The sequence below is a fragment of the Phoca vitulina genome, unplaced genomic scaffold, assembly GCF_004348235.1.
Source record: "Phoca vitulina isolate PV1807 unplaced genomic scaffold, GSC_HSeal_1.0 scaffold618, whole genome shotgun sequence".
Classification (NCBI taxonomy): Eukaryota; Metazoa; Chordata; class Mammalia; order Carnivora; family Phocidae; genus Phoca; species Phoca vitulina.
Window position 1 is genome coordinate 1 of NW_022590305.1, and position 13,797 is coordinate 13,797.

At 59.6% G+C, this 13,797-nt stretch overlaps 1 protein-coding gene across 1 annotated transcript; it reads left to right on the forward strand.

The window, feature by feature from the left end:
• Positions 1-123: 123 nt before the first annotated feature.
• Positions 124-13,236, forward strand: LOC116629329 (kinase non-catalytic C-lobe domain-containing protein 1-like). Its single transcript, XM_032399628.1, has 10 exons — positions 124-1,119; positions 2,005-2,152; positions 2,263-2,442; positions 3,032-3,238; positions 3,726-3,808; positions 4,078-4,228; positions 8,455-8,577; positions 8,662-8,721; positions 9,499-9,656; positions 11,222-13,236. Exons 5-10 carry the CDS (start codon positions 3,783-3,785, stop codon positions 11,451-11,453), a joined length of 750 nt encoding a protein of 249 aa, XP_032255519.1. The 5' UTR covers positions 124-1,119; positions 2,005-2,152; positions 2,263-2,442; positions 3,032-3,238; positions 3,726-3,782; the 3' UTR covers positions 11,454-13,236.
• Positions 13,237-13,797: the final 561 nt, after the last annotated feature.

Below are 13,797 nucleotides of genomic sequence, written 5' to 3' on the forward strand. Positions count from 1 at the left end.
TGTGCATGTGGGGGGTGAGCGGGGTGTGTGCATGTGTGCATGGGGGGTGTGAGTGGGGTGTGTGCATGTGTGCATGGGTGTGTGTGTGTGTGTGTTGAGGGCTCTTGCATTGTGCGCTGTGTGTTTGTGCACAGCACCTCCAACAAGGGGAGAGCCTTCACTCACGTGGTTTATCTTCACAGGCTGGGCCTGACCCCGGCCACAGCGTCCCCAGCCCACAGAAGCCCCAGGGTGACTGGGTGGCTGGCCACCCTCATTCTTCAGACATCATGTCTCCACTCTGAAGCACCTCCCAGTGGCTGGGGAGGCAGCTTGCCAGGACCCACGCACCTTTCTTGTTTCCGGGACTCAGTCACTGACCTGCATGGTGTCGCCTGACCTGGGGCTCCCTGGGGCATCCCTGAGGGTGGGGGACGCTGGGTGAAGCAGAAGGACCCTCGTTCCCTCAACTACCTGGTTTTGCCGTGAAGAAACTGAGAACTTTGGGGCACAAATTGCCACGCTCATTTCTAATGCAGTGAGTTCCAGTTTGGGGGCTGGAGTCGCTGTCTGCGCATAGGAGTTTTCTGAGTAGGTTCTAGAAGTAGTGAGGGGACCTTGAATATCAGTGGCAAAGAAGATCCTCCCACCCGATATGGTTGGGAGTCCCTGATGTTACCAACCCTCCACATGCACCTTTTACTTCTCCAGGTGGTTCTCTTGTCCGCCATCCTCCTGCAAGGGCATGTGTGTACACGCTCACACACACAGAACTCACACGCCTTCACGCTCATGCACATTCACACGCTCTCTCTTTCACACATTTACCCCAGAACTGCTAAGGAAGGCTGCGGGGAGCCGGGCCTCCCCCACTTACCTGCAGCACAGGTAAGGTCTGGTGGGAGGAGAGGCCTGCCAGGGCCCCCAGGACTGGCTGCTCGGGCGTGGGGCCTGGCCCCGGGCCAGCAGGGCTGGAGGACGCGTGGCAGCCGTCCCTGTGCTCTGACTGCCTCCTCTTGGCCCCAGTGACGCCTTCCTGGAGGGGTACGTACAGCAATTCCTCTACACCTTCCGGTACTTCTGCACGCCCCAGGACTTCCTGCACTTCCTCCTGGACCGCATCAACAGCACCCTGTCCAGGTGCGGCCACGGGCCCAGCACCCCACAAGGGGTGACCCAGCCACAGGGTGGACCCCGTGGCACCTCGTTAGTGACTCTGAAGGGCGAGGGGGTCCCTGGTGACCCTGACAAGGATGAGGGCAGAGCCTGGTGGGAGAAGGAAGAGCAAGGACAGGGGACACGGGGCCCCAGAGAAGGGAGCCAGCTGTGCCGGGGGGGGGGGGGGGGGCGGGCAGAGGGGCCACTGATGCTTATGGGGGGGGGGAGGGGGGGGGGGGGGGAGGGGGGGGGGGGGGGCGGGTAGGAAGACGGGTGAGTGCCAAGCCTGTCAGCTGGAGGAGGGCAGCCGGGGGGACGAGGGTCCTGCCAGCCCTCAGCCTTCCTCTGCAACACACGGGCAGCCAAGGGCTGGGGTCAGTGGAGAAGCTAGATGGACGTGCTCTGGCCTGTTCTCTGAGCCGGCCTGGCATCACGGCCAGACTCCCCGTGCACTCCCTCCCTGGGGGCAGGGACTCACAGGAGAGACCTCCATCTGTGGAGCCAGGCTCCCACCCCACCTCCTATGGAGCGCCTGCACGCCGCCTCCCAGACCCCCGGCGTCCCGGGCCCTGGCTGCAGGGGGTGACAGGTGCTCCGGGACCGGGCGCCGGGCAAGGGTGGAGGAGAGGCAGCAGGCTCCGGTCCCGGTCACTGAGCCCGGGGCCCCACTGGGCAGCTACTGGCTGTCTCTCCCGTCCCCTGAGACAGGAGGGTAGGGCTGAAATAGCCCTCGAAGACAGAGCCACGCTCAGACCCCACTGACGCCCCCTTGCTTGGCGGGGTGCCCACAGGCAGCCGTCTGCCCCAGTGCGGCGTTGGGCAGCAGGGGACCCTGCACGGCTTAGGGCTCCTCCCCTCTGCCTGCAGGGCCCACCAGGACCCCACCTCGACCTTCACCAAGATCTACAAGCGAAGCTTCTGCCTGCTGCAGGCCTGGCTGGAAGACTGCTATGCCGTGGACTTCACTCGGAACGCCGGGCTCCTGGGCAGGCTGGAGGACTTCATCTCTTCCAAGGTGACCAGGCAGAGCACCTGAGCAGCCCCTGCCCCTCCGCGGGCAGCACGCGGGGTGAGAGCCACCACCCTCGTCTGGGTGGCAAGCGACTGCCTTGTGCTTCTGCCCAGATCCTGCCACTGGACGGCTCAGCGGAGCACCTGCTGGGCCTCCTGGAGGTGGGCACTGACCGGCGGGCCGAGGGCACCTCACGTGGCACAGACCTGGAGGACCCCAAGGAAGCCGAGGAGGACGCCAGACCTCTCAATGCCCTCTGTAAGAGGCTCTCAGAAGACGGCGTCTCCCGGAAGGTGGGGGCCTTTCCCAGGGGAGGGCCTCCTGGGGCGGGCAGCGCGGCTCCCTGAGCCCAGCCCAGAGAACACAGAGTGCGTGCACACACGTGAACACACGTCCTGGCACACACACCTGCACATACACACGTGCTCCCCACGTTGCCAGTCCTGGGCACCAGCGCTGTGAGGCTGGCACCTCCTGCCCACCCTGCTCCAGGACAGGACAGCCGGGGAGCCCAGGCCAGCTCCTCAGACGACCTAACATTCCTGGCCCTCCGGCCAGAGGTCTGGGTGAGAGACACCATCGTCAGGAAGTGGCCTGGGATGGGGGCCGGGTCTGAAGGGACCTGTCCGTGATATATGGGGACGGCCCCAAACCTCAGTGGCTGTGTCCATGGGGACCTGCTGAAATGACCAGGACAGTGTCCTTGAGCCAACAAGGCCCCAGGCGGGAGGGATTTGTTCTGTGGCTCTAGCTGAGCCAGGCTGAAGGGTCCCGGGCCCGGAGCCAGCCCGGTCCTCCCCCTGCCGCACCCCGCCAGGCTGCCCACCGGAAGGACCGGCTGTCCTGGCGGCCCCTTTAGCACAGCCTGACCTCGCCCCGCAGAGCTTCCCCTGGAGGCTGTCCCGGGGCAGCGGGCTGGCGCTGCCACACCACAAGGAGCGCCAGTACACCATCGCGTCCGCCCTGCCCAAGCCCTGCTGCTTCGAGGACTTCTACGGCCCCTACGCCAAGGCCAGCGAGAAGGGCCCCTACTTCCTGACCGAGTACAGCACCCACCAGCTCTTCAGCCAGCTAACGCTTCTGCAACAGGTGACGGGCCGCACGCAGCGCACCTGCAGGGCGTCACGGGGAGGGACGCTCCGGTGCTCTGCTGTTTGCTGGAGGGACACGGGGAGGGCCGTGACTGGGGCCACACGCACAGGCAGGGGGCGGGCGGGGACCGCGTCGGAACGGCTCTGGCGGCACACCGACCACTGCCGCCGCCCCTGCAGCCCCGTCCCGGACACTCCCGCCTCGCAAGCGCTAGGGGGCGCCCTGCCGGCCTCCTCCGTCCTGGCGCCTCGGCTCCCACCGGAGCCCCGCCCCCAGGTGTCCCTTTCCCAGGCATCCCACCCTGCGACCCGCCCCCCCACCATCCTGGGTCCTGTGTCACTTGGCAGGCGACAGTAGTGATGGTGACTCCGGTCATCCTACCTGCGGTCATCACGGCTGGGCAGGTGGAGAATCCCCCGGAGATGCTGCCTTGTCCACACGGCCCTGGGAAAGGACTGAACATCTGTGTCCTTGTCTCCGACAGGAGTTATTTCAAAAGTGCCATCCCGTCCACTTCTTAAACTCACGGGCCCTGGGCGTCATGGACAAAAGTGTGGCCATCCCCAAGTGAGTGTTCACCTGTGGGGTGTCACCCCAGAGTCCTGGGACAGATGGCTGGTGGCAGGGTCTTGGGGGCTTCACCTGAGTGCCTCGTGGACACTAGTGGCCAAAGGGAGCTGCTGGGGTCATGAACGGCCTCGGAGCCAGGCCCTCCCCTCTCCGCAGAGCCCATCCTGCCGGCCCCACGTGGATCTGGAGAGCCCCCTGCAGCCCCAGGGCTGGGCAGGGCCACCTCCGCACGGCCTCGCTGTGACGTGCACCTGTGTCTCTTCCAGAGCCAGCTCCTCCGAGTCTCTGTCCGCCAAAACCTGCAGCTTATTTCTGCCCAATTACGTGCAGGACAAGTACCTATTACAGCTTTTGAGAAGTGCAGATGACGTCAGCACCTGGGTGGCAGCTGAAATTGTGACCAGCCACACCTCCAAGGTCGGTGCCTCGGCAGCGCCCGTCTCAGAGAAGGGCTTGGGGTAGAGCTGCGTGGACACGTGCTGCTTCCTGTGGAACCCCAGTCGAATGTTCTCCCAAGTGCAGGGAATCCACAGACTCAACCCCAGGCAAAGCGTAAAAGTAGTGTCACAGCTTTTGGCGGTGGTGACGTCAGACACCATCCAGCTCTCCAGCGTGCGCCTGTCACACCCCCAGCCTGACATGGCTCTTCACTCTGTTGCAAATGCACACTGGCTCTGATCACCATGACAAGCCTCTCCTCCATGGAACTGTCACACCTACGTGTGTGCACACAGTCTCACACGTGTGCATACACTGATACATGCACAGTCTTACACAAATACACCCCCTCACACACATACCCCCTCACACACACTTCCTCACACTCCCTCACACCCATACCCTCCTCACACTCACACACTCCCTCTCACACACATACCCCCTCACATTCACACACACACTCCCTCTCACACACATACCCCCTCACATTCACACACACACTCCCTCTCACACACATACCCCGTCACATTCACACACACACTCCCTCTCACAAATCCCGCACACACACCTCCTCACACTCACACACTTCCTCACACTCCCTTGTACCCATACCCTCCTCACACTCACACACACCCTCTCACACATTCCCTCACACCCATACCCTCCTCACACTCGCACACACCCTCTCACACACATACCCCGTCACATTCACACACGTGCTCCCTCTTACACTCACACACTCCCTCTCACTCACACACACTATTGCTTTTACATACATAATCTCTCTGACACACAGAAACCCTCCTAAATAGTCCCTGTTGCCCACCTAGATCTTCTCACAGATTCCCTGACACACGCTCCCTGTCACACACACGCCCTCTCTCTCCCACACTCACACCGTCCTGCTCACACACAGCCCCTCATACACTCTCACGCTCACACTCAGGGTTCAGAGTGCTCCCCTAGGGGGCGCCCTCCGCACTCCTGCCTGAGCCAGGCCCGGGGCTGGGAACTGTGACTCGGAAGTGTCCCACTAACCTGAGCGCTCCGAGAGTGGGAACCAACTTAGTCACATTCCCCATCACTGTCACATCCCCTGCGGGCGGCACAGTGTGCGTTCTCAGCCAGTCTGTGGAATAAACGAAACCCAGGTCAGAAGAGCAGTCAAGGTCAAGCTCTTGCTGTTCTCGGGCCTCTCTTGGCCTGGACCATGGGTATCTCAGCCTGAACTCACTCTCCTGCTTCCGGCAGGTACTGGGCAGGCCAAGGACAGTCACCTGCCTCAAAGCCAGCGCCTCCCTCCAGGTTCCCACCCACTCAGGAGGGTTGAGGGAGGACAGAGCCCCCCAGTCCCTAGCGCATCTGCACCTCCACCCAGTCAACACCCTATTGCCAAGGCCTCCAGTTTCTTGCCGCCTGAGGCCAGCAGTGGGAGGGAGCGTCACTGGAGTCCTGCCCACATGAAGTGGCCACACTGGCACGCAGAGGAATGACGGTCGGGGCCACGAGGGCTCCTCCCGTGTAACACAGCCCCTTCCCATGGGGAGACCCCCACTCCCCAGGCGGCCGCTCCCTTAAAGCAAACTCTGGCCCAAATAACAGGTCTCCTCAAGCATGACCCCCTCTACCGCTGCCCCTGGGCAGAGCCTCACAGGGGGCGCTCAGGGGTGGGAGGACACCATTGTTGTGCCCCAGCTGCCCCAGAGCCCGCAGAGGCCACCACCTCCTCGTCAGACAGCAAAGTGAAGATAAGTCTATTCCTGCATTAACAGCCTGTGCAATTTGTCTTTCTAAGGTTCCCCCATGTTTCTGCTCACCCCAAACCCACAGGGCAACCCAAGGCCCATTAACACATGCAGAGTTTTCTACTTTTTCCCCCTTGGGGGGGAATTTTCAAGTTTTAGGGATTTGTTAGCCAACAGACTGACCCATCCTCATTTCTGCCAGGATGTGGGAACAGGGAGCCTGGGCTTTACCCACTTTGTTCTAATCCACAACATTACAGATATCATGAGTGACATCAAGATGTGGCTTCCCTAAATCAGGGTCTTCAAACAGGGGCTTGTGTGGTTGGGCTTCACAAGGACTTCCAAGGAGAACCGACCAAGGACAGTCAATAGTCACTGCACGGACCTCAGCTTCCCAGGAGTATTCCTACACCTGAGCCCCCAAAAAGAGGGAGGACAGGCCCCCATCCAGCCCAAGAGAGAAGATGGGCTCTGCGTCCTGAGTCTGCAGGTTCCCTGCCCAGAGGGTCAACACAGAGAGGCACGACACGTTTACAGGCCTGCGTGGTCAGCACAACGGAACAGATGGACAGATGCACACCCAGTTGTTGGCACCCAGCTTGGAAGGGCTCATGGTGTCACCGGGGCAGAACTCCTTCCATTGTCGTGAAAGGGCTCCCACATCCCTGCAAGCAAAGGACAGAATTATTCAAATGAGCAATACACCCACATGCAGGAACCAACGGGAGAAAGAGTGGGAGCCGTGTTTCTAATGAAACTGCACGTGGACCTTGGACAAAGGTGTTTGTCACATTCTGATGATACATCGTTTCACACATTGTGTGTTACTTACTGTAATATCAGAACAATCCAGAGAAACTGTGGTCAAGAAAATGGCTAAAATTCGATTTTGAGCCAGAGAATACAATGGGCAGTCATTAACTGTCCTTGGTGGTAACCGTGCAGTCGTGCAGATGACCCTTGGGGGCACAGAATGGAAAGACAGGTGAAGAAGAAAAAGAAACAGTGTGAAGCTTGCCACCTTAAAGAAAAGCTTGCTGACTTTTTTTTTTAGATGAATTATGGTGGATTTGAAGGCAAAACTGGATTTCAGTTTAATCAGATAGTCTTTCAAGTGATAGGACACAGCAGCGAAAAGAAAGCAGCAACCCAAATGTCCACCCACAGATAAATGGATAAACAAGATGTGGTCTGTCTGTACTCTGGAATGTCATTCAGCCTTAAAAAGGAATCAAGTCCCGATACAGGCTACAGCGTGGATGAACCTAAAGGACATTACGCTCAGGGAAACCAGCCAGTCACAGAAAGACAAATACTGCGTGATTCCACTCTAGGAGGCCCCTGCAGTGGTGGAAATCACACAGCCAGAAAGTAGAAGGCCGGGCGCCAGGGGCTGGGGGCGAGGGATGGGGAGCAGGGGTCTGATGCTTGCAGTTTCAGTTTCACAAAACAGAGTTCTAGGCTGTGACCCAAGCAGGGGAGTGTAGTTAACACTACTGAGCTATCTTAAAAACGGTTCAAGAGTAGATTTTATATTACGCATTTTTTACCACAAACATTTTTTTAAAAAAACAAAAATGCGATGGAACAGTTTTATCTGAAAGTGCTGGAAAGTACATATTTTGAATCTGTTTAAATATATGAAGAAAAAATTGGGATGTCAACTTCAAAAGTATAAGCGAGTAAATGTTTTTCAAGCTCTTTTAAGAGGCACGCAGCTGGACAATGGGAGGCCACCAGGGTGAATGAGCTTCCATCTGCGTGACCCTTGAGAGCATCGGAATCTGCACAGACAAGGTCAAGCCCAATGCAGAGGCACGTGGTTGGGACCCACAGGCACTGTCCCCACCTGAAGGGTGGCCCCGGCCCGGGTGACAGTTCATAGGGTGAGGCAGCTCTGAAAGGGTGTGCCCCGTTAGGAATGAGAACCCCGTGGGGTGTTCCTGTCGAATTTGCTGACCCGTGGAACCAAACCCACCCCACCCCCACCTGTCAGGCTCTGAAACCGGGGGGAGCAGTAGACTCCGCCCTGCAGAAAATGAGAAGCTGCCTGTTTGTTTCGCGACGGCCACTAGAGGTATGGGCTCCCTCCTCCCCAGCCGGGCGCCTTCCGGTCCTGAAGCTGGGCCCCCTCCCCCATTTGTCCTGCTCCTAGAGCAGAGGTTTGTCTTGGGAGTGACTTTGCTTTTGAGGAGTGAGGTTGACTTCTTTTCACATCTTTATGCTTATGGGGCACTTGCCTTTCTGTTTTGTGTTTTCAAGTCATGCCTGTCCTCCTGCCCCGTCACGGCCACTGCCCCCCAGACCGGAGCCCACTCACCACCTGCTTCCCACACAGGTGGTGGGGCCCTCGCTGCCCCGGTGCCTGGCGCTGGGTTACTGTGACGGGTCCCCAGAGGCTCTCTACCAGCTTTTCTTAAATCAGAGGACCCTGAGTATGTCCTTCTCTGGTTTCAGTTGCAGGTGAATTTGCTGTCCAAATTTTTGCTGATTGCGAAATCTTGCTACGAGCAGAGGAACTTCGCGACAGCCATGCAGATTCTGGGAGGCCTGGAGCACCTGGCCGTGAGGCAGTCCCCTGTGAGTCACCCTGGAGAGCCACTGGCCACGGGCGGGCATGTGGGCACCGCGGCCGCAGGGGGCTCACCTGTGCTTTTATTTCAGGCCTGGAGAATTTTACCCGCGAAGATAGCGGAGGTCATGGAAGAGCTGAAGGCCGTCGAGGTACTGGTGCTGTGCATGAGCTTCTGGAAGCTTGTGTCCACCTGGGGCGTCCCCTGCAGACATGCTCTGCACCTCTCTGGGGGGCTCACCAGGCAGAGCCTGCCTCGCGGCCCCCAGACCACACAGCCACCCACACCCCCACCTAGAGCTGCCCAGTCTTGCCCATCTCCCCACAGGGCACGGCCAGTGCGCCGGGTACAGGTGCCCAGAGGACCACACTGAGCTTAGGGACCCACTGGCCTCCTTGCAGCCTCCTGAGATCATACATGAGGAAACACTGGAAGGCTGGGCATTTCCCTGGAGGAGGCCCTGGGAGCAGACTGCCGCCGAGGGCCCACAGCTCCTGCCCCAAACAGCTCTCTGTGGGGCGGGAGGGCTGGCGTGTGTCCTCAGTCGACACCAGAAACAGGTCCCTGAAGCCGGGCAGCCTGGGTCTTGGCCTCCTTGGGGCAGCTGGGTCACCCGGCTATTTTGTGGAGCCCAGAGAGAGTCAGTTAGGAAACAAGTTTGCCATTTCTGGTGGCAGGAAGTGTGTAGCTTTCCGATGGGTGTGTCCGCGTTCCCTTGGCGTCTGCAGGCTTCAGACATCCAGACTTTTGACCCCGATCCAATCATCCGAGGCACAGTGAGGATCGGGTGTAAATCAGTGCTGTGTAGCCCCCTTGCTGGGGGCGGGGGGGGGGGGTTACTAGCACCAACCCAGACTGGCTGAGCTGAGTGCCCTGGACTGACCTCTCATCCGTCTCCCCCTCCCCACACCCCTGGCTGGGCCCCCAGGTCTTCCTGAAGAGCGACAGCCTGTGTCTGATGGAAGGACGGCGCTTCCGGGCCCAGCCCACGCTGCCCTCAGCCCGCCTCCTGGCCATGCACATCCAGCAGCTGGAGACAGGGGGCTTCACCATGACCAATGGGGCCCACAGGTGGAGCAAGCTCAGGTGAGGGGCTATGCTCCCAGCGACCCATGGGCCCCTCGCCCTAGCGCTGTCTGCACAGCACCCGTGGCCAGTCCTCAGCCTGCTCCGGTGGTGCCACGGTTCCCCTGCCCAGCACCCCTGGGGGCCCGGCACACCTGGGAGGGGCAGACTGGGGGCTGCTTGTGAAAACCACCTTGGTGACCCCAGACAAAGAGGGCCACGCTCATCTCTGCCTCGGAAGCCGCAAGCTGCCTCCACCCCTCCTCCCCTGGGGGCTCCAGGCCTCATCGGAGATGCCCCCCCCATATCTCACAGGCCTGGGCCAGCCCTTCTCCAGAGGCCTGCACCCCCATAGCCTTGGACCCACCTGTTCTCCTTCCCCCCTCTGCATCACCCACATGTGCAGACGGGTGAGGCTCGTCAGGCCACAGTCCAGCTGCACACCCCTTAGGGTCAAGGGCAGATCTCAGCAGGCACAGCCCAGGGGACCTGCAGCCCAGTGGTTCCAACCTCCTTCTGGTCACCAACTTAAAAAGTTACTTAAGAGGTACCACAGTGCACACTGGTCCGTGTCAGCAAAACGGAAACTAACAATTAAGAGGGAAGGCCACAGTCCCGAAGGAGCGTGGGCGGAGGCCTGATGATGACTCTTCTTCACTCTGTTTTAGGTCTGGATGTATATGCATGTTTGTCTTTATTTATTTGAGGGAGAGAGATGGGCGGCGGGGGGGCGGGGTGCAGAGGGAGAGAGAGAATCCCAAGCAGGCTCCATGCCCAGCACAGAGCCCCCACGTGGGGCTCGATCTCAGGACCTGGAGATCATGACCTGAGCCCAAATCAAGAGTCGGACGCATAACCGACTGAGCCACCGGGGCGCCCCGCATGCTCGTCTTTTAATGACCAAAGTGCAGTCCTTCATTCTGGAGGTGCTGTCTCTTCATCCACAATCAGGATGAGAATGTCTGTGAAGTCCACGGCCTTCCCCAGGCGGAATTACTGACTTCTGCTTCGTGGTCCCCGTTTTCTTGGATGACACCCAGGGGTGTGTGGTCACAGTTAACTTCCCGCTCTCCAGGGAAGTGAGTCCCGGTGCACAGCGTTGGCCAATGCCCAGGGGGTAAATACTTTTGTGATGGTGGCTCTTGAGCCGGGATCATGATGTCCCTGAACACAGAGCTGGGGAGAAACATGTGCCCAGTGACCCCTGAGTACACCCTTAAGTGACCCTGCGTCTGTCTATCTCCTCTACCTCCTCCGTGGGCGCTCAGGGGCTGACACTGGGGTGTATTCATGTCGGAACCCTTAGCACCAACCAGGCCCAGCACAGATTTTCAGCACATGTTTATGGACTGAAGAGTGGCTGGATGGACCGACGGACAGAGGCATGAGCAGAGGGATGGATGGGAGTGCGGGTGGGCAGACAGGCCTGAGTACTGAAATGAGGTTGGGCCTTGTGAATAAATACAGAAAACTCACCCCAGAGTTTGTACTGGGAGAGGTTTGGGTTACACACTTCCCGGGATGCGCTGGGAATTCACAAGCACAGGCTCATGCAGACTAACAGGTCACGTCTCCCCCATCCACAGAAACATAGCCAAGGTGGTGAGCCAGGTGCGTGCATTCCAGGAGAACCCCTACACGTTCGCGCCCGACCCCAAGCTGCAGTCCTACCTCAAGCAAAGAATCGCACGCTTCAGCGGGGCCGACATTTCCATTTTAGCGGCGGACAACAGGGCCTCCTTCCACCAGATCACCAGCGAAAAGCACTCCCGGAAGATCCAGGACAAGTTACGGAGAATGAAGGCCACGTTTCAGTAACGGGGACGGCGGGTGTGGTGGGGATTCCAAAGCAAGGACAGACCTGGGTAGAAAGGAGGCACCGCTTGCTGTCCCAGGCCCAGAAGGTCCCAGCAACGCGCACCTGCCGCTGTAGACTAGGGAGCCCAACAGCATGGTGCGGGACCCGGGGCTCAGCGTGGGCGGCGGGGTACATGCCGGGGGGGCACCGGGAGGGGAAGGCTCCAGGGCCTGGCTAAGCCGGAGAGGACAGGCTCCAGTGGAGGTCGGGGTGTTTCTGCTAGTGTAAAACTATATTTAAAAATTAAAACAGAAATAGAATAAGTAAACTCCCCAGGAGCCACATACCCATTTATACTTCTTAGAGATAAACCGCTCTCCCCCAGGTCCCCAGGGATCCCGCCCCCCAAAAACCCACACCCACCCACCCTGACTCAGAGCAGTGTTTTCATGAGTTTGGCTTATGTCTGCCCAGCAACCAAGGACCAAAATGACCTCTGACCCCTATGCCAACCACAGGTTCCAGGGGTTTCCAAAACCTTCCACTGGGGCCCTGAGGCTTTCCAGTGGCCCAAGCCCCAACCTGGGTCCACACTCCCATGCCCAGACCTCCCCCCTTCCACTCAGACCCCCCCAAACCTCCCCCCACACTCCTCAGACCTCTCCTCACACCCCAGACTTTCCCTCCACGCTCCCCACTTCCCCGGACCCCTCCTTCCAGAACCCCCTCTAGGGGCCCAGCTCAGCTCACCCCCATTCCAGCCCATGTGGGGGTGCCCGAGTTTTGCAGCCCTTGCCCCAGCAGGCCTGATGGGATCTGTCCCGGCCCAGCCTCCTGCTGCTGGTGAGCACCTCACAGCTCCACGCTGCAGCCCCCAGTGCCCGCGGCCCTGCGTGCCCTCCGCCGTTGCCAACCCCCACCACTTAGAACAGCTCCCAGTGAGGCCTGCAAGGCTCTGCTTCCCAGCAAAGCACACAGGTCACAAACAGCAGCTCCAGAGCAGACTCAAGGCCTCGGGGCCCTGAGAGCATCCCCCAGTCCCACCTGGTGGCCTGGGGGCCTCAGGCCTGGGGCCCGCGCCCCTCTGCCTCAGCAGCCATGCATGCGCCGTGCACACCTCCGCCCCGGCTCCCGCCGCTTTCCTTCACTAGTGCTTTGTCCGAGCCGTGGAGGAGATGACGTGTGCTGCCTGGATGGTTCCAGGCGCTTCCCCGGGGCTCTGTGTCCAAACAGCCGGTGCTGGGCGTTTGCTCAGCAGGTGGAAGACGCCCCCGGCCAGATGTACTGGGACCAGGAAGGTGCGGTCGCACCCCTCACGACAGGGAGCTCAGACCCCTGGCACCATCCTGGGCACCGGCGTTCTCACGTGGCAGATCGCTGGGGGACCGGAGGTGGTCCTCTTGCTTCAGAATCAGTGATTCTTTAGAACAACCAGCTAGTAGTATTTCTGGGAAAACTGTCACTTGTGATAAAATGCCGAGTCTGTAATGTAGAAAGCGTTTCCCACATAAACTCATCCCAGACATCTGAACAGAAGAGGGACTCAGTGCTTCCCGCCACGCAGATGCGGGGCGGCTTCTGTATGAGGGTTATGTTCGCCTAAACGCCTCCGATCTCCGATTCTGAGTCTCACAAAGGTGGTGCCACGGAGCCTGAAGCGGAGTTAGCGTCTGGCGCAAACGCACATTCCAGCCGTAACGATTTGTTCACGGGAAAGTGACCGGGCTTTCAGCTTAAGCACGACTGTCGGCATGTCGCTCGAATGTCACCGGCACAGATTTCTAAATAAAATCATTTCTACCACGACGGCTTCCATAGGCCTTATTTTGTTTGTCTCCAAAGTGACACTTGCTTTGGGGGTCAGGGTGGGCTCCCTCGTGGCCAGAGACAACTGCAGGGGTGCTCCTGAGAGCACAAGGGGACAAGAAGTCCTAGCCACAGCCGTGTCCTTGGGCGGCACGGACAAGGGCCAGATCTGCCGATTCGCTTAATTCAGGGCCCACCAGAACCGAACCCCGGAACCCCCGGGCCTGGGACCGAGCAGACTCCTTCTACTGCTGCAGGAAACGTTTACCTGCAAACCACTCAAAACTGCTGAGCCGCCAAGGCCCCACCACGGCACAGCCCCAAAGCTACTCTGCCATGGACTCTGCCCAGCCTCAGCCAGGTCCCACGTGGCAGGCCCCACGCCGCAGCAGGCCACCAACCTCACCCAGAGCCTCAGGGCAGGACAGCCAGCCCCTCCTTCCCCAGGGCAAGGCAGGGGTGTTCCTTGAGGCTGCCACTGCGAAGGGTCCTGACAGAAGAGCTTAGGATTGGTGGGCACTGCAAAAGGAGAGGTGGAAGGCCAGGGGTTCAAATAAT